Genomic DNA, 27767 nt, shown 5'->3' with positions numbered 1-27767 from the left:
TAACTAACCCTAAAACGAAACCCTAAACCTAACTCTCAAACACACACACTTGAATCTCTCATACTATCATCTCTCTGCGGAACTCTCATCTCTTTCGCGGCAAACGTGAAGGTTTCGCCGAAAAGCGTAAGGATCTCACCGGAAAGTATAAATATTCTCGCCGGAAAACACAGAGATCTCGCCGGTGTTTCTCTCTCCTCGATCAACTGTTTTTCTGAGGTTTGTTTGATTTCATTTTTTTTATCTTTTTATTTTATGTAAAATATCTGATTTTCAATTACGAAGTGGTTAGAAAGCAAATGACTCCTGAATCAAACAAGATAAAATGAACTTCGGTTGTTTTTTTTTAAATTTCGAGTTTCAATTCATGTGAAGTTGTGAAGTTGTTTGATATGTTTTTTTAATATCAGAGTGAAAATATTCGATTCTATTATGTGCGGAATATTTAAAATTGAAGTTGTTTGATTTGTTTTTTTTTTTTATGCTAAATACATGTTAATATATATGCTTTTTTTATTTTTATTTTAATATACCCTTAAATTTGTTAAATTTCAGTTATAAATGGCTTCAATTGTTCAATCAAATTCTGATGCTAATACTACTGGTGATGATGTTGTTTCCGCTGAAAGTGCTAGAGGTACCACTAATCAAAATAGGAATTTACTCCATGCTTGCCTTTCGGTCTTGCCCTCAACTCTATATCGATTTAGAATTGAGTAGATTTTTATTTGAATTTGCTTGAGGAATGGGGCCTTAAAGATAAGGTTTTTATATTGACTTGTGATAAAATGCTAGTAATAATAATGTTATGGCATTTGAAATTGTTGATGATTTGCTTTGACACATGTTTTAAATTTAGGGGGCGTTTGGTTGTCACGGGGTAAAGGAAATGGAATCAAGAAAGGGGTAGAGAGGGAATGGAAAGCAAAACCCTTAGATTTTAAATGTTGTTTGGTTGGTTTCAATGTCAATTTCTTTCTTCCTTTTCTACTATCCTTCCACCATAGCACCACCCACTCCACATCCTTCTAGCGCCGTCGCACCGCCCCCCTCTCCCCATCGCGCAGCGTACCTTCTTCACCTCCCCTTCGTGCAACGCGTCGCCTCCTTCCCTTCTCGCATTATATGTGCCTCCTCCCCTTCGTGCAACCTAGGTTCTTAGGGGAGGAAAGGTGTTTTCGTGGCCAGGGAAGGTGTTCCCATGGCTGTAGGGTTGTTTTTCGGGTGGCTGTGGGGTTGTTTTTGGGGGTTAGTCAGTGGTTTCTAAGCGGTTTTAGGAGATAGGGGGTGGTTAAGAGTGTTGGTGGATTTTCCGGTAGTGGAGGTGGGTTTTCCGGTAGCGTAGGTGGGCCTCTTGGGAGTGCGGCGGTGTGGTTGGTGGTTAGGGTGGGGAGGTGGGTGGTTCCGTACTCCGTAGGGGGTGGGGTGAAACTTGGGTGGTCAAGGGTTTCCTTTACCCATATCTAAAAGTGGAGCGGGGTGTGGGTAATCAAGTTAGAGGGATTTGGGGTAAGGAGGGGAAAGGGGGAAACAAACAAGATAAAAGGGAGTCGAGAGATTTTGTTCCCTTTTCAGTTTCCCCAAACCAAACGCCCGTTTAGTTGTACAAAGTGGTATGATTGATTGATAAGAGTGTTGAAAACTTGCATTTAGTTGTTACTTACATTGGTTTAAATTTGGCTAGCCTTCAACGTTTTGATTATTGCGTTAAGTATGTTAATACTGGATTTTGTGGTAAGTTGATTTCTGATGTTTGTATTCGTTGAAACTCCACTTATTTAACGCTTCGTCGTTGTTTGGAAGGAAGGGAAGCTATTGAGAGGTTTGTTAGATTTGAGTTGGCGTTTGAAATTCGTAATAATTTTACCGCTTAGGAAACCATACAAAATATTTGTGATTTTTTGGAATCTTTTTATGATATAACTGTGCTGTTTTTTGGTTTCCAGTACCCTATCGCCAGTATTTTTCTAATATTGCATTAATTGTGAATTTGATTGTTAATGGACATAATCATTTAACTTACTGCATTAAGGATATGGTTGAACCTATGTATCATAAGTTTAACAAGTATTGTGAGGATTATTTTCTATTCTTTGTGTTGCTGTCATGCTTGATCCACACTATAAAGAACAATTTGTTAGTGATTTATATGGCAGTTTATATGTTGATTTCGAGCGTGATAAACGTGTTAAATCTGTTGTTGATAATTTTACTGAAATGTATACATATTATTCTCAAACTTATCCATCTTCTTCTATCGGTTCTTTGAGTTTTGGCCAAAGTGATGTTAATCCTTGTCCATGTGAGTCTTAGAACTACCATTCGCCAATATAATAAAATAAATCTTTGGTAAGAGTATGGTCGAATTGCTAGCCCTAGTGTTGGTGCTTCTAGTGTTCAAAGTATAACTTCTGAAATTAATGCATACTTTGGTGTCCCCTTTGTTCCTTTTGTTATTGATGTTGATTTTGATATTCTTTCATATCGACGTGCTCATGTGGTTCAATTTCCTATTTTTGCTTGTATGGGTAGAGACATTTTAGCCATTTCTATTATCTCTATTGCATTTGAATCCTCCCTTAGCATGAAAGGTAGAATTTTGACCAAATATCATTCACGTTTGTTGCCTAATTATGTTGAAGCTTTAGTAACTTGTCAAAATTGGCTTTCCGGTTATACGTCCCCAATTGAGGATGAAAGAACAGTTGATGTTGGTGTTCTAGGTGAACCTAGTGATATAGAGTATGGTTCTATCTCGTAATTCCATGTCCGAGTGCAAAATGTCATGTCCGAGTGCAAAATTCTCTTTTCTCGGTTGTCATGTCCAAGTGCAAAATGTCGGGTTTCACAAATGTCATATGCGTATTTGTGTCATATTGTGTCAACAAGGGTATGACTAGAAAATTATTGAACCTGTACGGGTATCATAGCCACTTAACACATACATGATTTCTTTTCTTTTGGAATTATATGGGCTTCATGGGTTAGAAAAACCATTGGAAAATAAGACCACACTAGCAGCAATGTTAAGGTCTCATAATCTCCGTAGAGACGTTTGTTAAAACCATATAACACTGAGATCCTTAAAATCCAATACAGATAGGAATATCTGTCCATGTCACTCTGGCAAAAACTCAGTTACTTTGTGTTTGGATAGGAAAATTTGGAAGGAAAGGGAGGAATTCATTTTCCCTCATTTGATATAACATGAGGGAAGGGAAAGGAAGATAGGAAGGATTTCATTCCTTCCCCTCTTAATAAACCAAACCCTTCCAAAGTTGAAAAGATTTGGAAGGAACATGTTAAGTCACTTTTCCCTCCCCTTCCTTTTCTTCCAAAGTTGAAATTTTTTGGAAGGAACATGTTAAGGTGAAAAGATTGATTGCTATCAAAACGAAGTCTTAAGAGGGTAATAGAGACTATACACCGACAAAACCAATGATACAAGGAACTAGAGTCGATACGAAACGTGGTACGGAAACGGGTACGGGAAACGCTACTTCGGGCGAATCGGGAACGTTGGGTCATTTTTTTACTGATTTTTTTCAATAAATTTAAAATATTAGAACTCTTAGTAATCCTATCAAAATATAATTAAAAAATGGTAATATAAATGTGTTACTTGGTCTTTGATTCAAAATAAAGAAAAAAAATTGGAAGTTGAAAAGTCAAAAGAGTTGCTCTTAGTGACTTATCCATGTGAGTTAGGTTGCATGTATAAAATTCGAAATCGAGGTGCATTAAAGGAAATTAGAGTTTGATATATAAGGCAAAACTACTGGAAATTTCAGTTATGGCTCTTCTTAAACCAATGCATTAACGGAGAATAATACATGTGCATGTCTAGGTGCATTTTCGTGTGGGTTTGAAAAGGGAAGTGAGGTGGCTTTGCCAAGCTTGCAAAAAGTCAGCTCTTTACAGCTGAATTTTTGAATTATAATTCTTAGTTATTAATGTTGGTTCTTACGGAACTTTGCATGTTTGTCAGGAGCCATCATCGTAAACTTTAATTCCAGCTCGTAGGTTCAAACACCAAAGATGGGTATGAATAATTTTGCTCCATTGTTCTCTTATGCTTTGTTTTCAGAGACACCTTGTTTATATGATCATAGCTTTTGGGGGTCACCTGTAAGAGGCTTTCTGCATACATTGTAATCCTTGATCTCCTATCTTCTATAATTATTGTTCTGTGTTGTTTTCCTACATTTGCTGTTTGATCTATGCATTGAATTTTACAGTTTTATTTTGATTGTTGAAGTTCCCTTGTTAGTGCCTTAGTGGCTTATATGCTTGAAAATGTAGATTGGCTTTATATGTTGATCCAAACTCGTAATCTTGTCCCTATTCACATTTACAAATTTTTAATATATCTTTCTTTTCTTTGATCAGGATTATTGGATATATGTTAATTTTTAAAGTGTCTTTTATTGTTGCTACTGAACGTGAGTTAATAGGGAGTAGATCACTAGATCTTAATATCTTAACTTCAGCTCTTCCTACGATGTTTATGAGTATGGTTGCTTACATAGTTACTTCCACCTGAAGTCGGGGAATTTATGTTTATTCTGTCTGTAATTTTTTAGACCCGTCCTCTTATAGATGGTAGTCTGTTTCTTCAATGCTTTTCTTCCCTCTCTTTTGGAAGGAGTAGAGGGTGGTCGAAATGCCGAGTGCTAGATTTTTTATTTTTTTGGCATTCAGAAGTCTCATTTCGGAGGATTGTCTACTTTCTAAAGCTAATAGTTGTAGTCTGTATACAGTAAATTACTTTAGTTTAACTGAATTAAGGTTCAATATTCTCCTTTAATGGCAGATATTTCGGAAGAGATTCGTGCTCTGCAGCTTGATTCATCTGGTAATTAAGGAGGCTGGATATGCAAATTTATCATGTCTGTTTTATTTTACTTTCACTGAATTTAGTTATATTTTGCATGAAGCAGAAGATAGTGGTGCAATTGATGTGGACGAGACTAGGCCAAAAGAAGCTGATGGTGTAGTTGAACTGGAGGAAGGTAAATTAATTTGTCTTTGTTTTGTGACTTTGTCACTGTATAGTCTTTATTACCCTCTTAAGGCTTTGTTTTGATAGCAATCAATCAATCATGGAGAGACAAGAAGGGGAGGGAAGGAGAGGCAAGCGTAAGAAAAGGAAGGGGAGGGAAAAGTGACTTAATATGTTCCTTCCAAAGCTTTTTCAACTTTGGAAGGGTTTGGTTTATTAAGAGGTGAAGGAATGAAAACCTTCCTGTCTTCCTTTCCCCTTCCCTCATGTTATATCAAACGAGGGAAAATGAATTCCTCCCTTTCCTTCCAAATTTCTATCCAAACACAAAGTAACTGAGTTTTTGCCAGAGTGACATGGACCGATATTCCTCACTGTATTGGATTTTAAGGATCTCCGTGTTATGCTTTTAGATCTGATGGTTTTAAGTTTTAACAAACGTGTACGGAGATTATGAGACCTTAACATTGCCTGCTAGTATGGTCTTTATTATGCAATGGTTTTTTTTTAACCAATGAAGCCCGTATAGTTCGAAAAGAAAAAAGAAATCATGTATGTGTTTAAGTGGCTATGATACCTGTACAGGTACTCGATAATTTTCTAGTCATACCCTTGTTGACACAATATGACACAAATACGCATATGAAATTTGTGAAACCTGACATTTTGTACTCGGACATGACAACCTAGAAAAGAGAAACAATCACAATCAATACTTCATCTGTTCCAATTATTCCAAGATTATTGCAACACTTGCTTAATTTAGTAGTTTTTTGATTAATGCAACACTTCTATAGATGGAAATAAAGATATATCCACACATGGGACTACTTACATCAAACAATTTTTCTCTCTCCTCAATTTAACATATTTACTAACACCATACTAGGTTGTATTGCAAAAGAGCGAAGGAAGTATTATGTTGGAAGAATTGTTTATTGGTATTAAATTGGTGCACCACACCCTTAGGCGTCATACCTGTCCATGGTTGAAGGATTAATTGCAAGGTTAATTGTAGCAATCAAGAAAGCTTTAAGATCAACCCTAGATCTGTAAATGAAGATGTAATTTAGTAAATAAAGATGTACATTATCAGGGCTTTTACTCGCGATGCTAAGGCGTATCGAGTGCCATGGTCGTGCTCTGGCCTATTGTCTTCTTTGGCGACTGTTCTTCAAGTTTCTGTTTGCTTTCTAGCTGGCCACTTCTTCTTCTCTATGTTACTCTCTACTTTCTTTTTTCTCCTCCCTTAAAACGTGATACTGGAATGCTGTTGATAGGCTCATATGATAGCTGTTCTTTTCCCTTTTTTCTTATTTCTTTGGTGCCTTTGGTACTATGTTAACTTTTAGTGTTAGGACTTGAGAACCCTATAGAGATACTGTGGCCTAGCGTATTAACAAGGGCAGTCTGAGCTAACTTGTATATATATATTGTCGTATCCGATGCGGTCGCTGATAGTCCTACCAAGTCCAGGTAACAATATGCACGTACTTAAGTGGATAATCGTCAGAGAGTTAGGGGTTACGAAATAAAAGTAAAGCTAGGGTCACGCCAACAGGTAGCTTTTTTTGCAAGTGGAACCAACACGTAGTTAGATTTACGACTTTTTGTTTTCTGGCAATATGAAAGATTATTATTTGCGTTAAATAGAAGAGCTAAAGCATTAGAATTCAAATCAGACCTAATCGATTGAAAGTGAAAGACCTTGAAGTAAAAGGATTTTGTTTTGTTAATTATTCTGAGCATCAGTATCTCATATAGACCTTGACAGCATGGTATTAGTATTACTGCAGTTTCTTCTTCAATGCCCTGTCTCATGTGATCTTAGCCCTACTCCCGCAGATCAATTTTTACATGAGTGATGAATCCCTTCTTTTCTTAATTTCAGTCATGTGCACTTGTATCTTGCTCCATTTTTTCTCACCCCTTGTGGACTGCTTTTATTTCTTTTCTAGTGGGAGGTTTGCATCAATTAGCTGAAAACGTTGTGTTGGAATAGCTTAAAAGGTTCCTGTATATCATGGATATAAATTTCCACATTATGTATACAATTTCCAAAAGAATTATTCTTGGTGATGCATCTTTTCCAGAGACCTTATTGTGTTGGAATCAGGATGACTGGTATTTTTCGGTCTGTTACGTGCTTTATAGGAGGTTAAAGATACCAAACTATGTGGTGTTGTGCTAGTTTAGATCATGCTTTTGGGGCTTTTCTGGATAGTCTTCAGTTGTAACTATTTTGCATATGATATTTAGAACACATGATGGAAGTTTTGTTTATAATTTGATCTGATGCCTTTAAGCTTAATCATTAATGTTTTTGGTCATCTTTTTGCAGATGTTGAGGGCTCTTCAAATAATGAGCAAATGCAAGTGGAGCAAAAAGGTAAAGTTGAGGTCTGGGATGAAGATTATGATTATGTTCCTGTATGGTTAATGGTTCTAAGGCCATTAAATCGCTCTTTCGCAAATTGCAGCTTTTACAAGATTTTTTCTCAGATCTTGTGTTTGCTCTCTTATTGGTAACAGTGTAATGGCAGAATGGTGGTCCTATTTGGTTATATTTTCTTAAGCTCATATATTCATTTATACTCTTGAAAGGTTGAAGTGTTATGTAGTCTTCCTTTTGATTCTAACTATATAGTAAGTATTAACTGAACACTTTTGAAGTTGGATGCATTTGTTGAAGTAAACTGATCTGTCAAGCTAATCTGATAAATTGATCTTTTCAGAGAAGGAAAAGGTGCAAGCTCCTGTTCATGAAGCAAATGAAGCAGTTGATATTGTCGAAGACGTTACGAACAAGAAACGCCACCTTAATGTTGTGTCTATTGGTCATGTTGGTGAGTCAACTTCTGTTGTTCTTTCTCTGTCTCTCTGGATGTGCTCTGGATGGTACATTGATATGTTTCTGTGTCGACTCATATTGTTATGGAACTTGATGTCTTGATGATCTTTTTTTGATCTTGAGTTATGCTCATGTATGAGCTGCCTCTATTACATAGTTATTATGTTTGTCATTTGTGGTCCTTGTGGATGTCAAATTTGTCTAATTTCTATTACCTTTTTGTTCCCTTTGAAAATATGCTTTGCAGACATCCGTGCTATATGTTTATGGTAGTGGAAATATATTCTCTCTTCTATTCTTTGATTAAGCCACCTCGGAACTTATCTGGAGGTGTATTATTTTGATATTATCTGTCGTTACGTCGTGGGTGCAGATCCCGTCTTAGTCTTATATCTTCTTCTTTGCAGAACAATTCTTTTGGATGGAATGATGCTTACAATCTTTGTCATTCCACTCCAGAGACTGTTATGACATGTAATTTGCCTTTTGATCCTCCCTTGTAATCCTTGTTTTTCTTTCATCTTTAGTATCTTTACATCTCCATCACTTCTGTGTATTGCAGAGCAGTTAATTGCTAATACTTTTGTGGGTATCCAGCACTTGTATTAGTAGTTAATGACTTAATGTCCTTATGAATATGCCTGGTATGTTTGGTGCTATATATGTATGCCTCGAGATCTATACGTCAAACAAATGTCTAATGGCTAGGTAAAGAATACCTGCAAATGTTGAGAAAGTTTGTTTTCTTCTATTTTTAATAGTTAATTGATTAGTAATTAAAGACTTAATGTTCCTATGCTGTCTTTTTTATCTTGCTTCATTTCGTGCTGTTGTTTTTCAATTTCTCTGTTGCCTATAAGGTTTGAGTATGTCATATGTGAAACATTTGATGGTTTTTTTTCTTTTACTTTCATCCTTGGTCTTCCTGTTCATTTTTTAATTCCCATGAAAAATTTCTTATATTTGGGTTTCAGATGCGGGTAAGTCGACAATTGGTGGCCAAATACTTCTTCTTAGCGGGCAGGTCGATGATCGTACAATCCAAAAATATGAAAAAGAAGCCAAGGATAAAGCGAGAGACAGCTGGTTAGGCATTTTTCTCAGTAGCTATTTTAGCGTAAATGCATAATCTTATGTTATTGTTTTTTGATGCTTGTAGTTAGAAAGAATGCTTGAATTTTCATGATAAATGTGTAGTAAAATTTAAGGATTTTTTATGCTTGCATATGGGAAAGAGCTGCCGTTGATTTCTTGAATCCAGGGCCCAAAGTGGCTACGTGCGGAAATATTAATTATGATTTATCAAAACCGTATCGATATGTGTACCTATCCTTCATATTATCTTATTGCACTGTTACTCTCATGAATGTGATTGTTCTTTACCCTGTACCCTATTTCGCTTTAGTCAAGTGGATACCATACTATACCATTAATCCTATTTTTCAATTGATTTATTATGCAGAGGCAAATGCTCGTTGTAATAGAAAATTAAACAAAGCAGATCTAATTATTAGTTTAATCGAAGTTAATAAAGGCAATACTGTAAAAAAACTAAACCCGCAAACTCGAGGATGTAGTTATATGATAAAAAAATCTGTGTGACATAACTGTTGTTTACTTGTTTCACTCCATAACATGCAGTACTACGTAATGTCAGCTATGTTTCCCGGAAGTTTCTAGCTTTTGCGAGGTTTTGATCCCTCAGGTGGCCATAATATAGATTTGTTTAAGCGACAACATAAAATGATATATTATGCTAATAGTTCCATATGTAACCTTGTACGCTGTTCTGTGTATTTTAAGACTGTTTAGCAAATTCATGGGGTTGGTTTTATGAATGTCTCTTGGTTATGGATTCTCATCATATTCCAGAGACCATCTACTCTGTGTCCATCTTTTAGTTGGTGATGACTGGACCATCAAACCTTGCCTTCAACCTCTCCCACCTTTTTAAGAGGGTTTTGGGGTGTGTTTCATGGATTGGTGTTCATTCGTGTTATATATGTACTCACTATATGGATTTTTCTTTGAATTTACCTGATTCTGGGAGAGACAACTGGAAGATCGGCTCTCCTTCCATTACTTTTTTTAGGAATTCTTTTGTTGCTAATTTGTCTTAAATGGCAATTACTTGGTCATCATTGTTCGCGATGGTATTGTATACATTTCAGTGTTTTCTCTTACCTTCATCCTTAATCTAGTAATCCTTCCGTCCCAAATTCACTTTTGGCACATTTACAAATAGAAGTGGAAAACATAGAGAGAAAAGAGTATTTGAGTGAATGTGGGGCCAACTGTATAGAAAAAGTTGAGAGAAAATCTTAAGAAAAAGGATTTTTTGCTGTTAATCTGGGGCATTCCGGAAAGGAGTATGTGGCGACTAATTTGGAAAGAGTGAGTACTTATCTAGTACTAGATTATACAGTGCCAAGTTTTCCAACTTTCCTAAAACTGTATAAAACTTACTTTTTTATAATATGGAGTCGGATAGGGTTGGAACCTTGGAGTTTGTACAAATCATTTTTGGTAGGTCACTTAATTAATTTTGTATCTGTCTCTGTCCTAGGTACATGGCATACATTATGGATACTAATGAAGAAGAACGTGCCAAGGTATTTGTCTTGAGCTGCTGGATTTTGAGGTGTTCATTGGTTTAGCTAATTTTGTTCTTCACTGCTAATGTTGTCTAGAAATATTGGGCTACTTGTTGTGTGACATAATTAATCGCTAAAATGCTTATGGTAGGGAATTACAGTTGAAGTTGGAAGAGCACGTTTTGAGACTGAGACTACTAGGTTTACCATTTTGGATGCACCGGTAATCATATTTTTCTCAGCTGATTTTATCCTTATTTTTCATTTTTATCTGAGGGCTTAACAATAGATTGATAGTGAGCTTCCTTTTGCTGTGGCATTTAGCATATAGCCCCACTATTTGAATAACGCAGATGGTATATTTGTGTGAGCTTGTGACGATAGATGCTTTTATTTCTTCTTCTTGGTAAGACTTTCAGCTGGTGCGTTTGAATTGGCTTTTTGTCTAAAAAACATTTCTTTTGATTTGTGCTCTTTGTTACCTGGATGCAAAGAAAAAAATTCAAGAGAGAAAGTCTTTAAAGTATTGCTAGGTTATTACAATTTAACTACTGACCTGGAAATCAATGGATCTTCATTGAACTCTGTGTCGAGTAGAGTGTTGTTTAAAACCTCATTGTCATGTTTTTCAGTGGCAGTGTTTCTGTTTAGGTGCAAGTACTATACACGCTATACTTTTTGAACTAGTCGCGCATAAGAGGACTCTTTTCTGTGGAATCAATTCTTCAATATCTATTTATAAATATACTTTCACCTAAAAATAGCTAACCCCTAATAGGCCACACTTATAAATATATAGAGTACTTCCTTTTTGTTAGTCGCTTTGAGCCCTTTCACCTTTTTAATATTTTGTTAGGAAAAATTGGTGGGACGAAATAGAGCGAATGTGAAAGCAAAGTTGAGGTCCATCATGATCATTTTTAAGCAGCAACAATTTTGTTCAAAGTTGCCTTCTTCTAACAAAACATCATATCCACATATGCAAAGAAACATCACTTGCAAGAACAATTTTCAGTCTGCTAGATTGGACTTTAGCCAAAATCTTACAAATATGAGTCATAAATTTGATAGGCTGATAGGTTTAGTATCATGACCAAAATTCCTTCCTTGAAATCAGGTTAATGGAATTTGATTTACTAACTCAACAATTACATCATCAAAGATTCCCTTAAACTCCATAGAACCTTGTTATTATGATTTCTTCTTACTCTTTTAACTCCATACTATTAAAAAAGTCTCGATGACTATATTCAGCTTGTGTTGGTGCTGTTTTGGTTTGGATGTCTTGAAGCAGCTGATGCTAACTGGTGTATAGCGTATACTGCCATTTATGTTGGTGAAGTCGTGAACAGGTGTGATGTAGGTTTTAAATATTTTGTGTAAACTTGTGTACTATTAACTGCATGGACAAACATAAGCAAATGACAGATCTGCCTCTAGGCAGGCTTTCCTTGACTTTATATTGTCGCCAAGTAAATATAGGTGGTTGGTAAATACATTTCTTTTCTGTCGAATATCGTTTGAGTGGATTAGGCAATGGTAAGCACTCTAGTCAAGTAAAATATAATAAAATGAAAAAGGTAATTGAGATGATCTTGTTTCCTGATAGAACATTGAGGAGGTTAAGTTAGTAATTTCTTATCAATGTTTTGGCACTAAGCCTCTAAATCCTGCCGGAATGTCAGTAGTGAAGCTATAACCTATAATTGTGGTCTAATGTGTTGCAATGTTTTTACAAGAAGGTTTCATCTTTAAATTCAAGCGTTCTGTGTGGGCATTGGAGAATAATATTTTCTTAAAGTTTCTCTGAAACTTGCCTGCATCCTGTTTTGCTTTTCTGTTTTTATGGGTGCTAGTATTTTTCTTTTGTTTTCATTCTGCAGGGTCATAAAAGCTATGTACCAAATATGATCAGTGGTGCATCGCAAGCTGACTTGGGCGTTTTGGTAAGTCGCAAGGCTTTTTATGTTCTTTATACCAAGTGCGTAGACTTTGGATCTATGATCTTTGTTCCTTGCTTCTTTTCACCATATGTGCATACATATAGGTGATATCTGCTAGGAAAGGGGAGTTTGAAACTGGATATGAGAAAGGAGGACAGACTCGAGAACACGTCTTGCTCGCGAAAACATTGGGTGTTTCTAAGCTTATAGTTGTTGTTAACAAGATGGATGAGCCTACCGTGAACTGGTCGAAGGAAAGGTCTGTAATCTTGGCTTTTCAATTTAAACCAAATTAGAATTTCTATAATTTCAAGGAGATGTCTGTAGTTATATATATAACTTATATTTCCTTTCCTCTCTTTTTTGTTTTTTTTTTTTTTTTTTTTTTGGGGGGGGGGGGGAGGATGGTATGAATTGTTATATTTTTCCTATATTCCATATTTGCTATGTCTATTAGTCACTCTTACTGTAGAACTGTGTATTATGCATGTCAGTCACTCGTATATACTTGGCAAACTCATTCCAGGAATATTGTGATCATTGAAAAGTAATCTTCTAGAAATGGTATAGTTGAATAATCTAACTGCATGAACACCCTACAAATAACCATATCTTTTGTTCACCAACACCCTAAAAGGTGATTCCTAATAGAAGCCGTGGAACTCTGAGAGGTTATGTCATTGCTTCAGAGGTGGCAGAGGACTTGTTAACTATTCCAGCGAGACCCTGCAACCGTACTTTAAACATCAGCAAGGTAGATTCTTAATGCACTTGTCTTATAAACCAAATTCTTTTCCTTTTCTAGCTTAATTTTAAAAAGCGCTGCGCGGGTCAAAACACATCCGACAAGCCAGGCGTAGCACATAATGACATTCCTCTCTGAGGCGCGTGCTTTTTGCCGCTTTTGAGTGGCGCATCGCCTTGCCGCCTTTAGTAGAGAGGCATAGGAGAGAGAATAGAGTGTAGATCGGCGTTGAAAAGTAAAAAAAAAAATTAAAAAACATACCTTGGCTTTAATTTAGCAATTTTGAGCAAAAACCCTTTGTTAATTACATTAAATTTCATCACATTGAACCCTAATTAAAAAACCCTACTTTGTGGGAAAACCCTAATTTCTGATTCGGTGGCAATCGATGCTTTCTTTTCTTAGATCTTCTCTGTCTCTTCTTCCGTTTCTTCTCTTCGTCTTCGATACTTTCTTCTTTCTCTTGATACCTATTTTTTTTGAAAGGTTTTCTGAACTTTACTGGTCTCTCTGAGCTTCTTTTTGGAAGGCTGCCAACTTCATCTTTTTAGAAGGCTGCAATTTTTTACTACATAAACTCTTTTTTAGCCATCAGTTTTAGAAAAAAAAATAGAAAAAGATAAAAATAGTAAAACCACAAAAGCAAATAATAATAAAATAAAAATGCTCGTCCCCAACGGGATGTTTTCGCCTTGTGCCTCGCGCTTTTTTTTAAACTAAGTTTTCGAGTAACGGGAATAGGTCCATCTCATCCGCATAGACTGCACACTGCTTTTTAAAATGCTTCTAGATTCATATTTGCTTTAATTAGTGTTTTCCAATTTCCATGTTTCCTCTGTCTCAAATCTACTTCTCTTTGGCTAAGAGACGAAGCTCTTCTATAAGCATTATTATTCAAATATAGATAGTATCTACTGGCCCACCTATCTTGGCAAATGTTAAAGCCAACTCCAGTCTTAGTTTGGGAGGCACAAGGGGATCAAGGGCTTTGGAGCCTAGGCACAAGGTGAATGTGCAAAACAAAGGCAGGCACATCCTGAAGGGAGGCACATTTTTCCTTGTTTTGTACTAATATTTTTCTATTGCCTTTGTGGTATATATTTCAATATACGAGCTCTATCTTTAAGCAAAACTGATACTCAATAAATAACATCCTTCCAAAAAAAAAAAAAAGAAACAAGAGGGGTTTACATCCTCTCTGGTCCAGGGTTACTATAGACAGTGGGAACACCTTTTGACTTCCTTTGTATTGTCTGCACACACTCACACGCACACATTACTGCAACTGTCTCATTTATTGACTTTTAAGGCAAATTTTTGAACTTGCTAATATGTAACTGCGGATATGTAGAGCTAGAAGAAATATTTGAAGTGGGTGTTCAGAAAAAAAGATTGATCAAGTAACCTAGGAGTTTGCAGCGTTTTGCCTGGAGATATCTGTATTTTTAGATTATGGTATATGTGGGTGGCCCTCATGACTTTAGGAAGAGTGACATAGTTCTTGTGGTTCCTAAACTGTTCACATTTTGCATACGCTTCATCTTTTTGAACACTCCACCTGGAAAGTTATCCTTGGCTTTCAATTCTCCCAGGCTTCTACATTTCAAAGCCTTGACCATATCTCTGTTTCCGTCATGAGCCATGTGATATCTTCAATGTAAACTAAGTGTTGTGATGATTCATTCAGTCTTATTTTCTTCTTTTTTCCAGTAGCTCCGAATTGACCATAATATGCGTTAAAGCTTTAAGCATTATCTCTATTACTTTCTTGTGCATCTTCCTTCTGTTTATTCACTGAGTGCCTTTTTGTTCCCAGGTATGACGAAATAGAGTCAAAGATGATTCCTTTCTTGAAAGGTTCAGGCTACAATGTTAAGAAAGGTAGTGGGCCTTAATGTTTGACTTTTTACTGAGTACTTTTAAGCTGTTGATATATGAGTTACATCTTAGTCACAGATCTTGGTCTATGTTTTGTTGCATGGCCTCTTGAATTTACTATGCTATGTTTTTTTATGGCATGTATTCTCATTCCTCATGCTGAAAGGATATATATGGAATACTTGAGTATAGTTCTTTAGTTACAATACGACCACACTGAAATGCTGGATGCATCTATGCTGGATATTTTGAATGAGTTCAACTCTTTTGAGCAATCTGCTGTGTCTGATTTTTGACATTCTATTGTTGACTATTTGCAGATGTCCAGTTTCTTCCAATATCAGGTTTGGTTGGATCAAACATCAAAACAAGAGTAGAAAAAAGTGTTTGTCCTTGGTGGAATGGTCCATGTCTTTTTGAAGCACTAGATTCCGTGGATATTCCTGCACGGGATCCTAAATCCCCCTTTAGGTAAATCTTGTTGAAACCCGCTTCCAAGATTATGTCAGGATTGTTTTCTTCTCATTCTTATATGACATGGTAGATATATGCATATTGAAAGTTTCTACGGCAGCCGTATAGGTCCCTGTAGACTTATATTTAGTTTCTATTAACATGGTGTACTGGGTGTCTGGGTGTGAAGTTAGACTCACACCAAACATGAATTACTGGTTGTACAGTCTTGTTGTCTTTTAGTTTAAATACTTCCTCTCCCCCCTATCTCCTCATCCCCTCTTCATCAACAGAACTGTCATCAACTCCTCTCCTCTCTCTCCCCCTTGTCTACACTCCCTTCACTCTCCAGTCTCCAGCATCCTTCTCTCTCCTTTTCGTTCTTTAATTCATTAGGCTGTGAGCAAGGGTGGTGAGAAGTTTAGCTAAGGGTGTCCTCTGCCAGAATCTTTAAAGAGAGATTGGAGAGGATGGAGGAAGGTATTTCTTCTCTGATGAGATATCAACAGATATTACCAGGTCAAGTTCCTTAATTGACGACAAGTCACTGTCCTCTGCCACTACTCTTCCCTTTATTGCCAAAAACACTACCATACCGTTGTCTTTAGCTGCTTTGTTTTTCAGATATATGTTTTTGGGAGTACGAATGCAATTTTCTGATTGTGATGTGGAAACTACTAGCGATGCTCATGTGGTAATTAGTAATGGTTTCAGTTGTGTTGGAGATGAGAGTTTAAGCTATTAGTGAGAGTGAAAAAGGTGCATGTGAGGGTGGAGGCTGCGAAGTCGACAACAATTTAGCATTAGGTGGCAAGGGGAGTGAGTTAGACAAAGGGGTGGATTTGGGTGGGGCTAACGGGGTCGAGGCCATGAGGGTTTTAGGTTGGGTGGTCACGACGTTTTTAGAGATACGGTCTAATAGGGAAAGGAGGAAGGGGAGGCGGGTATTTTGTTGTGTAAAGATGTACTTAATTTAATGGTGTCACTTTTCCTACCATGCCTTCTATTAGAAATTGTGGCAAGGTGAGTTACATATTGAGGAGGGTGTATATGTGCGTTAATATACATCTTTATTGGCTTATGGCTGGTAGTTACATTTCCAGGATGATTATGGTGAGGAATGAGATGTCTCATAACTAGGTTTCGGTGAGAGTGTTCGATCTTAGAGGTGCTTAGTTAGGGGAAATTCTTAGGTAAGTGTTTTTCCCATTTTCTTTTCTTTGGTTTGTAAAGGGTGAAAAATAGTTTTAAGAAGCTGAGGATGGAAAATACTTCTTGCGTTTCTTAATAAGTGCAACATAGAGAAAGTGGGGGAATACCAAGGAATGTAGAGAGAGAAAGTTGGGACCACAATAAAGTAGAGTAATTCAAGTGATGAAATAAAAAAATTGTGGTCCCCTCTTGCTTTTTGGTGGAATATTTGTAGTAATATTGAACTTTTTTTTACCATTTTGAGCTTGGTTGCACTTATTGTGACTATTCCAAATAAGGGAAATGTTGCACTTATTAAGAAACGGAGGTAGTACTTTTCTTTTTCAAAGGAATGAATGAAACATTTTTTAACCTTAATTATTCTGTACCTTACATCCTATCTCACTCTATTAAGTTAATGCTTGCCTTACAAACAAGCTACTTTGTTGCCTACTTACAAAAAAAGCTAACCTTATCATTTTAGCTAACAAACTGAAATTGCTCACTACTACTACAACTTCAGAAGCCCACACAATTTACAATGTCTCTTTGGACTTAGTGACACATCATTTTGCCATATTGCCAAGTGTAGTAGGGTTTGAATTCACATCTTCCAAAATATGTGTCATATGTTAGAAATCAAGGGGAATATACCATTTTAGAACTTGTGTGGTCATATGATTGATCTTAGCTACCACATGGTTTAAAATAAACACACTTCGTGGCCTTTCCAAGTGGAGCAAATGGAATACAAATAGACTTCCTCTTATTAAAGGCATGAGGGTGTGCATAGTTGCTTTAACCCTAAGGAGGATTTGTTCATTTTAAGGCAAGTTTAAACAGGAAAGATGTCCAATAAGCCAAGATTAAGACTTGGAATTTGAAAAAGAAGGCAATGCTATAAGTTTTATTGTTTTAACGATAGAGTGGTAATGGGAGGATATCGACACAACTAGAGTAAAGATGAACAACTTTTCTAGAATAGTCACAGGTCCTAGGAGAATCGAAGGGAAAAGTGGTGCACAAGGAAACAACATGGTAGAGTGAGGACATAAAAATATTGGTTAAGAAGAAGAAAAGAGCTCGAACTCGGCCATCACCCCCGCAGCCCCGCCGCACCGGTTTCGACACGACGCGGGTGCCGACACGAAATCAGGGTCGTCCTTTGGGAGAAAAAGTGGAATAGGCACTTTAGGGTATTGAAAACTTAATCTGAAGATTTGCCGTTTTGCATAAAGAGAAGAGAGCACGACTATGATATTCAGTGAACTATGAATGGGTAAATGAATTGTCACTGCTGCCGTTTATTATTCAAGCTGTCAAAACTTACTTACAGCTGGCATCATTTTTTCCCTTTTATACCTCACAGCCTAGCATCATTTCTTTCTTTTGATTTTTTTATTCCTCTCCAATAAGGCAATAACTGATCCCTTCCTTTTATTCTTTTTAAACTAAATCCTTATTTTCTCTCTCTTTGTTTTCTTTGTTGATTCCCTAAGCAACACTGTTTTCATACAGTAACATACTAACATATGTTTACTCTCTTTTTTCAAGAATTTATAATTAAATATTAGAAATAATTATAAAATATTGAAGATATACTTTGTTTGTATACACATAAAATTCAATATTCTTTCACAAGTTGCCGTGTCCCCGAGTATAAGAAGTTCTATGTAAAACTAGACTCAAGGGAGGGGTGGAAGAAAAATCTATAAGATGGCTAAAAAGGAGATTAGTTATTAAGAAGGATCTCCCCAAGGCGAATTTTGTGGCGGATAAAAAGTAAAGGATCCTTGTCTAAGATTGGGAGACCAAGGATAGATGGAAAGAATACTTTCATGTGTTGTTTATTGGAAGCCAAATAAGTGTTGTAGGAGAAATAAATTTCTATGCAGAGGTAGAAAGTAAACCGGGAGTATATGTGATGGATTGAAAAAATAGAGGTAGAGAAGGCATTAAAGAGAATGAGTCTAAGGAAAGATCAAGTAGCTTAGATATTCTTATATGAGGCTTGATGTTGGTATTGATGGATTAATGTAATTATTCAACAAGATTTGAAGGAAACATAATATCGGAAGATTGAAGATTGATATACTGAAAGGGAGATAGCCATGGGTGCTCTTATAATTGGGGTCGGTTGTACTGTTAAATTGTGGAAGAGAGTAACAGAGTACTGATTAAGGATGTTTACGAGCATTTCAAAAACTCAATATGGGTTTATGCACGGGGGTGCACTATAAAGACCCTTCAACCTATGAGACAGATGATAGAATATTATAGGGAGAGAAAGTAAGATTTAACAGATGTATTTTGGTGGACAATGATGAAAGAATACAATGTAACATAAGAGAGAAAATAAGATCTAACTAATGTGTATCGGTGTACAATGTTGAAATGGAGCATACAACGTGAATATGTTAAACCAACATCTTGTATGGGTCTGGTATGAGTAGTGGACACTTAGGAAGGATAGTGTTAGAAAAATGGGGGTAGAATATTTGCACATATTGAGATGGATGTGTGAAAACACACAAGAGATATCATTTAGAACTTAGGTATTCAAAAGAGAAGACATAGAGGATAAGATAAGGGATAACTGGTTACGTGGGTTTGAGCATGTGACTTTGACTAGATGACGCACTAGTTAGAGGAGGCCAAAGAAGATTTCAATAGAGAGCATTAGAATTGATATGAAGATATTAGGTTTCAGAGCATGTAAAGCTTCATAGAAAAGAGGCAGAAAATATGTGGACGACCAAATAAGATACAATTTTGACTTATGTAGCCGACCCCATCTTATTGGTACTCCGATGGTATTGTTGTGGTCAATTTTGTCGTTGCTCGATTGAAATGTTCATTTGGTGGCATTGGCTGGGTTCCCTTTATGCTTGTGTATTTAGTCTGGGTTTCTAGATACCTTTTTGTAAAACTAAAATTGTGCAATAATTACCTTTTAAGGTTTTGCCACCATTTTCATGGGTGACCCATTTTCTTGAAAAAAGGGAGGGTGAATACCTTCTCTAAATGAGCCATGTGCTTCTTTCTCATTGGCCGAGAGACAAGCAAGAAATTGGTCATGTTTTGGTTTTGTTCCAGTGGATTGTCTTTTCAGGAGACTAGTCATATGGATTAGTTATGGTTTGAGGTCAAGAACAATCTTAAATATTCAGCAAATGGGGCTGATAGAGCAGGAAAATTATAGGAGAGAGAGAGGGAAGGGAAGGGGGCTTGAAGAGTTTGGATGAAGAAACGAATCACGGGGTATTGTTTGCGAGAGGTAATTCCGGCGATGGACTTGTTATAGTCATTGGGTGCTTGCTGATGGCTGGAGATGGAAATAAGATGTATGGTCGAGGAGGCTGCTGCTGAATAGGTTGAAATTATGACATTGTGTGTTTGTTTTTCCTTTTAAAATTTAAGCTATGTACTTCCTCTTCAGGCAGGAAGAGATACTTCTTATCTCCCCCACCACATGCACAACCAATAATTAAAAAGAAATGTTCAAATTGAAGTAAGAGAGTTTCAAATGGGTTTTTCCCCGTTTTCCCTGTTGTGATTGATATACATATGGGAAGCTTTTTAATTTCTCTTTCTTTTAATGATGATTTATATTGCAGGATGCCCATTATTGATAGATTCAAGGACATGGGAACTGTGGTGATGGGGAAAGTAGAATCTGGCTCTATACGTGAGGGTGACTCGTTAGTTATCATGCCAAACAAGGTTAACTTTTGACATTTGGATTCTAGATATACTTGAATGGATTTGATATCACTACTGATGACTTAATTTATATGTGGCCTGCAGGTTAACGTGAAAGTTCTGTCCATATATGTTGATGAAAATAAAGTCAGATCGGCAGAACCTGGTGAAAATTTGCGGGTCAGATTGTCTAATATTGAGGAAGAAGATATATCGTCAGGCTTTGTGTTGTCAAGCATCTGTAAGTTCATCTTGGGCACTCTAACTTTGCGTTAGTCTTTTTTGAGAATATCTCGTTAAAAAGTTAAATTGAAAATTTATCTATTGTTGATATTTTGGATTGGTTATGAAATTTGCTGATGCATATATATTGTATTCTACATCTTTTGTGAAGTAAATTATGTTTTTCATTTTATTGATAAGGAGAGAAAGCTATTTAAGAAAAGGGATCGTATCAATTTGTTCCCACGAGCTTTGTCTTGCTTCAAAACAAGGACTTCCACCTCCAAGGTTACACATGCGTCCCTCTCTTCCTTTTCGGTGTAAAGTTGTGTGAAACCGACCTAGTTAACAAGCATTAGATCCTTCTGGAATGACGGTGATTTTCCCGCGCCTTCTAGTTTGGCTATCTTGTCACTACTTCACAATCTAACGAGATGTAATGTAAGGTTGAAATATCTGCTCTTGAGGATGGAATCTGTGTTAGATGTTCTTTTGTGTTGAGAAATCAACTATTCTGTCATGACTTTGACGTAATTTTAGATAGGTTAGATTTATTATGTTCATTCTAGTTTTTGGAACCTCTTGAATGTTTATCTTTTGCGCATTGTAATTCTAGTTCCATTAGGCTTTAATTGGTGTATGATAATGTGACTCTTCTACGTATAATATGACATTTTTTATTTTTCTCATATTTTGTTTTAAAGCTTATTATTATGCATTCCTTTGATACTTTGTTGTGTTCTTTTTTTTCTCTTTTGTGGACAAATTTGATCTTATGCAATGTTCTATTAGTTAATAAATCTTGACATTGGATATTGGGATGGTTAATGCCCTTAACCCTCGGCCTCCTCTTTTGGATCTTCAATCCTATGTTGCTCGGACTCTTCATTTCACCTCAAGTACCCGTGTTGGATCCTCGACACTCGGACATGGGTGGGACACTTGGACACTTTGTTTTGGGCTAAAAAATAGAAAAGATTCCAAAAAATAGCCGAGTCGGACACTTGGACACGTATCCGTGGCTGACATGGGTACCCGAGTCTGAGCAACATAGCTTCAATCTCTCTCTAACTTATTATAATGTAAATGATTGGAAATGGGGAAACTTATGGGTAGTGAGAAAATTCTTGTGCAAGTCATTTGTTAGAAGTAACTTGTATACTCAAAAAGCTGTTGAGTATTACTGCCTTGACTAAGAGCATCCAAATTCATTAACCTCCGCATATTTTCTCTCTCCTCACCTCATTAGTCCACATCATTTCCATAAACTTTTTCATCTGCCCTTCCCGTTTCATAACTCCATGCCTTTATTCAGAGGTTCCCCATTCACCTTCTCTCTCCTACTTTTCCATACCGCACTATTATTTCTCTCTCTTACTTTGACCAGCCACATGGCGCGTTTTGGTTCGTCGTTAATATTAGAACCTTCCCTATGTGTTGGTGCTCCACTCTGTATGAGAAGCATCCAGCAATGGTGGAAAGGTTCTTTTCCCCCTTTTTTAATGGGGAACATGATTTCCCACCATTGTGGTTGCTCTAAGCATACAATTAAGAGTGAAAAATTTGCAAATAATTCTAGCACTATAGCAATCTGTTCTTGGCCCTTGGCATTTTTGGAGGTAGACTTTTCTGGATCAGTTTTACGCTGACCTCAGTCATGTGGGACATCATTTGTGGTTAGGCCAGTGTTCATAGTCCGCTCCTACCCCCCCCCCCCCCCCCCCCAAAACAGTTTGCTCGTTCTGAAACGTGGTTCGTAGGCGAGCCAAATCGCTGGGGCACGCGATCCAATCGGCCAAATTGGCGTACCAAAATTTAAATGGTCATTCTCTGTTTGTATATAATAGGACGATTAGGAGAGAAAAGGCTTTAATTGAGGGAATTTCAGAATTAGGGTTCGAGAAAACAAACCCTAAATCCCTTAATTAAGTGTAAAACAAGAATATATTGTAATGAAATGTTGGGGATTTTGTTAGAGAAGTTTTCGAGCATAATGATGTAGTTTTTGTCACCATTATCAATTCAAGAGCGAGGAAGAAGAATTGCTAGAATTTCGAAAACGCTGGATCTGATAATTGAGCCATCTAATCAAGGAGAAGGAGAAACGTGGTTTGGGGATTTAGGTCGCCGTGGTGATGTGAGTTTACCGGCTTCTTTGCCAGTTACGGGTTGTCGGCTGCCGGTTCCGAGAAGAAAGAGAGGGGATCTGATTGTTCGAGAGAGTGTGACAGGGTCTAATGGGGTGAGCGGTGGAAAAGTCAAAATTAATCTGAGATGGGAAGGGAAAAGGCACCCACATGATATGTAGACAATTGTACACTACAACTCTTTCTCTCTTAAACTTGTACTTTGTTTTAGGCAACCAAAATTCACATGCTAGAAGTTGATTTGGTTTTTATTTTATGTTTTTTTTTTCTATCTATTCACTTGTTAACATTTTGACTTTTCACCTTCACAATCTTTTTATTGAAAAAAACTTCATATTTCCTTAATTAGGAAGGAATATAAGTAGAAAAATGCATGAGCGAACCGAATGATGCCCTAAAGCGAACCAAAAAAATACTCCCTGCTATCTCAAATTCAGCCAACTAGTGAATTGCGTTCCCGTATCCGTTCTGCTATCTGAAGGGATCCGCGAACTATGTGACAATGGTTCAGGCCTTCTGGGTGCTTACATGATTGTGCTTTGCCTGACTGAATGGTGACAATGGAGGCCAACTTTTAAGGGATGCCAATAGAAGATGTGTTTGTTTTATAGAATTGCTTTGATTATTTTATGTAATTGGTGATGTTTGGTCCTTGATGCTTACTCTAATTCTGTGCAGCCAAGCCGATTCCAGTTGTTAATGAGTTTATTGCTCAGCTGCAGATCCTTGAGTTGCTTGATAATGTATGTGAGATGTTTTCGTCTTTATAATATATATATATATATATATATATATATATATATATAATTGTTTTTTTCAAGATCATATCAGTCCCTTTCCTTTGAACATTTGCTTCATATTTTCTTGTATCCTAATTTCTAAGTGTTACTTCCTTAGGCAATTTTTACGGCTGGCTACAAGGCAGTCCTGCATATTCATTCTGTTGTTGAAGAGTGTGAGATTGTAGAACTACTGCAGCAGATTGATTTAAAGACTAGGAAACCAATGAAGAAGAAAGTTCTTTTTGTGAAGAACGGGGCTTCTGTCGTGTGCCGTATCCAGGTTTGTTTTTCGTATATATATTGTTTAATGTAGGTGCTTCTGTAGCCTGTAAGTCCTGTAAGATATTAACATACTTACATCTATGTTATAAAAAAATCAATCATGTATCTGGTTATGTTGAAAAGTGTATGTGTCATTGTCTAACTTCCACTTTGAGATTCCTTGCTTGATTCAAATGCAAATGTTAACGAGTTCCATATGGACTATGACGTATGTGTATTGCATATTTTTTTCTTTTGTAAAAACTAAAGACCAAGAATCCCGGTTACGGTTGACCTCAAAATAATCCCAACAATCAATTAACTCAGAATAAACCCAACTATTGGGTCCACCCTCTGTCATCCAACGCAAATCTACTTAGCCACTATCTCAAGAGTACCATCTAGGCATCTCCACAGCCTAATGCCTCTTAAGTGCCACAATCATCTTAATTACCTAACCAGACAGCCACGTCCAAGCTGAATGGGGTTTTTTGAGGACCCGATGAAGGTGGTTGTGGTGGTAGTTTGTCAGGTAGTGGTGTTGGGCACAGAAGTGGTGAGGGTGGTGTTGGTGGTTAGGGAGCAAGGGATGGTATGGTTATGTTGGAAGGGGTTTGGGTCGTTGGTTGGTGGTGGTGGGGATGTTAATTTGTTCTGCTCATATGTTTGGGTCTAGTTTTTGGTTTGAGAGACATTCGCCCACTGTCATAGATCAGAATGTAGGCTGAGAAGCATTGATGCTTGTGAGTTGATGTAGTTTATATTAATGCTTTGCTTTACTCAATTCTGAAATATTTTCTACTCTACGAAATTGATTGTTGCTAGGTAGTGCTTTCCATGGTTTTCTCTGTGGACTACTGAAGGTATAGCTTGATGCACTGTGGTTATGGGAGGGGGTGGGGGTAAAGGAAGGAGAGATGTACAAAAAGTGGAAGTCGTAAAAATTAATTAAAAAAGAATGAATTGTTTTAATGGGTTGTAGCCTTGTAGGTATGCATGGAGTATTTTGGGAAGGGTAGGGTAATAGTTGGAATTATTTGGAGTTAATCGATTGTGAGCATTATTTTGAGAAGGTCAACAGTAGTTGGGATTATTGTTGTTATTTTTCCTTTTCTTTAAACACCGATGACTACTCTGCGATCAATAAAGATTCTCTTTCCTTGTTTCCGATGTCCAAGTAGTGAGATATAACTAGTATTTTGGCCTGGGCGATGCCCCGGGTCAGTTACAATTATCAAATATATTATTATATATATGATTCATAATTGATTTTATTAGCTTTCCGTACTTGTCGGTCTATTGAGAAATTGGAAAATGAACGTTATGACTTCGTGACCTAACTTATCAAATTGGTTGTGTTTCTAGTTAAGCAACATGATATGTGTAGAGAAGTTCTCTGATTTCCAACAGCTTGGAAGGTTTACTCTTCGAACTGAAGGTGATGCCTTTGCTTAAAATTGGTGAATTTCTACATCAGTATATGTTATGTATCCTAATATTTTTTCTTCTACTTTCAGGAAAAACTGTTGCCGTGGGAAAAATTACTGATTTTAATGCTTAAACAGTTTTGCTATTATAGGTGAGATTGATTCCTGGATTCCCTTATTTCATTTGTGTGGGAAATGCATATCCTCAAAAGCTGTATGCTGAAGAATTGTCGTCTTAGTTAGTAATGATATTGATGACTTAATTAAGTATGCTACTTGGACTTCTTAATTGAAATGTGTTTGCTAGGCTGAGGGATAAAAGGGAGAAGAACCATCAGCATAGTCTAGGGAAAAGGCTGATTAAAGATCATACTTGTCAATACGTACTTCCTCCGTTTCTTTTACACTATTCACAAACTCCACTTAGTTTATCTTTGGTGATTTTTAGTTAAGGAAAAACATATTCATGTGAGATCTTGTTAGATTCGTCTCAATGCGTATCTTCCGAAAATCTACTTTTTATAATTTTTAGTTATCGGTAATTAAAGATATTAATGGTTGAAGTTATGCATTGGCAAACGTGAAAGTCAAATGGTTGTAAGTAAAAAGAGACGGAGGAAGTATTCTGTAATATACATTGATATTATTGTTCATCCTTAAACATCATGTTTGAGAAAGGTTCTGCATTTGTTTTTGCTATTGCAATTTTCCCCTTTGGACATTGATTGAGTAACCCTTAGGGTTGCCAAACCCTTTTATTATTGAATTTTCATTGGTTAGGAAAACATTATTTGCATAGGTCTTCTCTCCTCATTTATTACATACATATCAATATTTTATTCTAATGTGTCTAAGAGGGTTGGCGACCCTAAGGGTTTCTCAAACATTTTCCTTTCCCCTTTTATGATCACAAATCTTTGACATTCACCAAGTTGAATATTAACTTTCTGCTGTAGTTGGCAGGTAGAGCAGCCGTGAGGATAGTATATTATTGCTAGACAGGGAAATTGCATTTCATTGGCAGCTCATCACTTTTTTTTTGGTATGAATCTTCCATACGATGCAACCAAGGGGTCTACTTCCGGCATGAAATTGCAAACGTGAATTGAACACTAGTTCATTTCTGTGAGAAATTTGTTTATTTTAGGGGTGCTCTACTGATATACATCTATGTTATCACTATGGCCAGGATGTATACTTGGTTGATGTATAAAGCTCTTTTATTGGTACTGGACCAACCAACCAGCTTATAGTTTTGATATTATACTGCTTCATATTAGTCACTTTATTTTGGTGAGATTCCAGTTCATTGTATTTTTGGCCTCAGAATGCTCTATGTGATCGGTTCGACCTTTCGGCAAAATCGTTTGTTATAAGAAACTAGTCTTCTGTTTCGTAGGAGGCATGCTGTGATTAATGCAATATGATGCGGAGAATATTTCTTTTATTGTTTCCATTAGTTGATTCTGGTTGTGAGACTTGCGGCCAAGTTAATGAGCTTGAGTATTGTATAAATTTTGGGAATAATTTTACAGAAATACTGGCCAGATTCTGTCACGGCTGTTCAATAACTGCTAATAAAATGTTATAATGGTAATATTATTAAGTATAGACATCCATTATTGTGGTAAATGGTGTCTGGTATTACAGTTACTACCATATAATGATATAAACAGCCACAATATCCTTGTGAAAGTTTTGTTCGTTACATCAGATAGAATAGATTGGTCGGCTGCATTTTCGGAATTGGGGTTATCTTTGATCCTATGGATGATGATAAGTGTATCTTGTTTTTCTTCTTTTCATAGGGATGAGCGTAACTAGTTTTTCAGCTGTTAAATTTTAACTTGGTAGACATGAGCTTGCTAATGCTAATATTCTGACCTATCAAGTCTCAACCGAGCACTAGTTCACGTAGTAGCGACTATATGGTTGCAGCGATGATACGGTTGCAGCGATGATATCAGATATCTATTAATCGATTGTGCGCGATTTACACTCACCATGGTTGTGGACTTGTAGTAGTGTGCGATAGCATTGAGGACGTAATGGCTACCACTTACCTAGCAGGCTAGCACATTAAAAGGACTCACGGTAGAACTATGTAAGTTCCTTGCTGCTCATTACAGCCTCCTTATAGCTTATGATTCGAGGTTGTGGAATGTCATCCTGGAAGTTTTCAGCGTTTGATTGTGTTGTAGTCTTGTAGACATTTTGAAGGCAAATTGCTAAGAAGTCGTGTTCCATTTTCTCATGTTAAAAGGAAGGTGTTTGTTGTTGTGAGAGATACATAATAGAAATGTATCAGTAGGATGTATTATAAATGAATGAGCAATTCATGTCTTACAATGGCGGAATTTATAGGTAAAAAATTCACTGTGTATATCTACGTAAATTTAACAATTACAGCGATTGGGCCCTAAAAGAGTGTGGCCCGGAGGAGTTGATTTACCTAAAAAGAAGAAAAACATAATGGTGAATACTATGAGTTATATTATTTGATTGCACTACATGTAAAACTTTTTCTATTATATATCACGCTTGTCAATCCTAAATTACTTCCTCCGTT

The 27767-nt window shown here is 36.7% G+C and overlaps 1 protein-coding gene across 9 annotated transcripts; it reads left to right on the top strand.

Annotated features, from left to right (window-relative positions):
- Window positions 1–21: 21 nt before the first annotated feature.
- On the top strand, window positions 22–26512 carry LOC104906058 (uncharacterized). 9 transcript variants are annotated; one of them, XM_048639658.2, is made up of 21 exons: window positions 26–219; window positions 556–637; window positions 3989–4042; window positions 4814–4855; window positions 4938–5012; window positions 7344–7391; window positions 7738–7848; window positions 8828–8939; window positions 10420–10465; window positions 10599–10670; window positions 12331–12393; window positions 12495–12649; window positions 14952–15016; window positions 15334–15484; window positions 20275–20380; window positions 20465–20600; window positions 23407–23471; window positions 23626–23790; window positions 25137–25209; window positions 25289–25350; window positions 26162–26512. In XM_048639658.2, exons 3-20 carry the CDS (start codon window positions 4039–4041, stop codon window positions 25330–25332), a joined length of 1533 nt encoding a protein of 510 aa, XP_048495615.1. In that variant the 5' UTR covers window positions 26–219; window positions 556–637; window positions 3989–4038; the 3' UTR covers window positions 25333–25350; window positions 26162–26512. The 9 variants fall into 9 exon arrangements, with proteins under 9 accessions (XP_010693064.2, XP_010693063.2, XP_010693065.2 ...); XM_048639659.2 differs by having other exon boundaries at window positions 27–219; window positions 4941–5012; XM_010694762.4 differs by lacking the exon at window positions 3989–4042 and having other exon boundaries at window positions 22–219; window positions 26155–26512.
- Window positions 26513–27767: the final 1255 nt, after the last annotated feature.

The sequence above is a fragment of the Beta vulgaris genome, chromosome 2 (assembly GCF_026745355.1).
Source record: "Beta vulgaris subsp. vulgaris cultivar EL10 chromosome 2, EL10.2, whole genome shotgun sequence".
NCBI lineage: Eukaryota > Viridiplantae > Streptophyta > Magnoliopsida > Caryophyllales > Amaranthaceae > Beta > Beta vulgaris.
Note: the sequence above shows the minus strand (reverse complement) of the source record. Positions and strands in the feature narration are given on the sequence as shown.

Coding starts and splice junctions, on each gene's coding strand:
- LOC104906058 (XM_010694762.4), top strand. CDS start 562: ATGGCTTCAATTGTTCAATCAAATTCTGATGCTAATACTACTGGTGAT. Junction 10,671..12,330: donor TTACCATTTTGGATGCACCG/GTAATCATATTT, acceptor TTCATTCTGCAG/GGTCATAAAAGCTATGTACC. Junction 15,485..20,274: donor GATCCTAAATCCCCCTTTAG/GTAAATCTTGTT, acceptor TTTATATTGCAG/GATGCCCATTATTGATAGAT.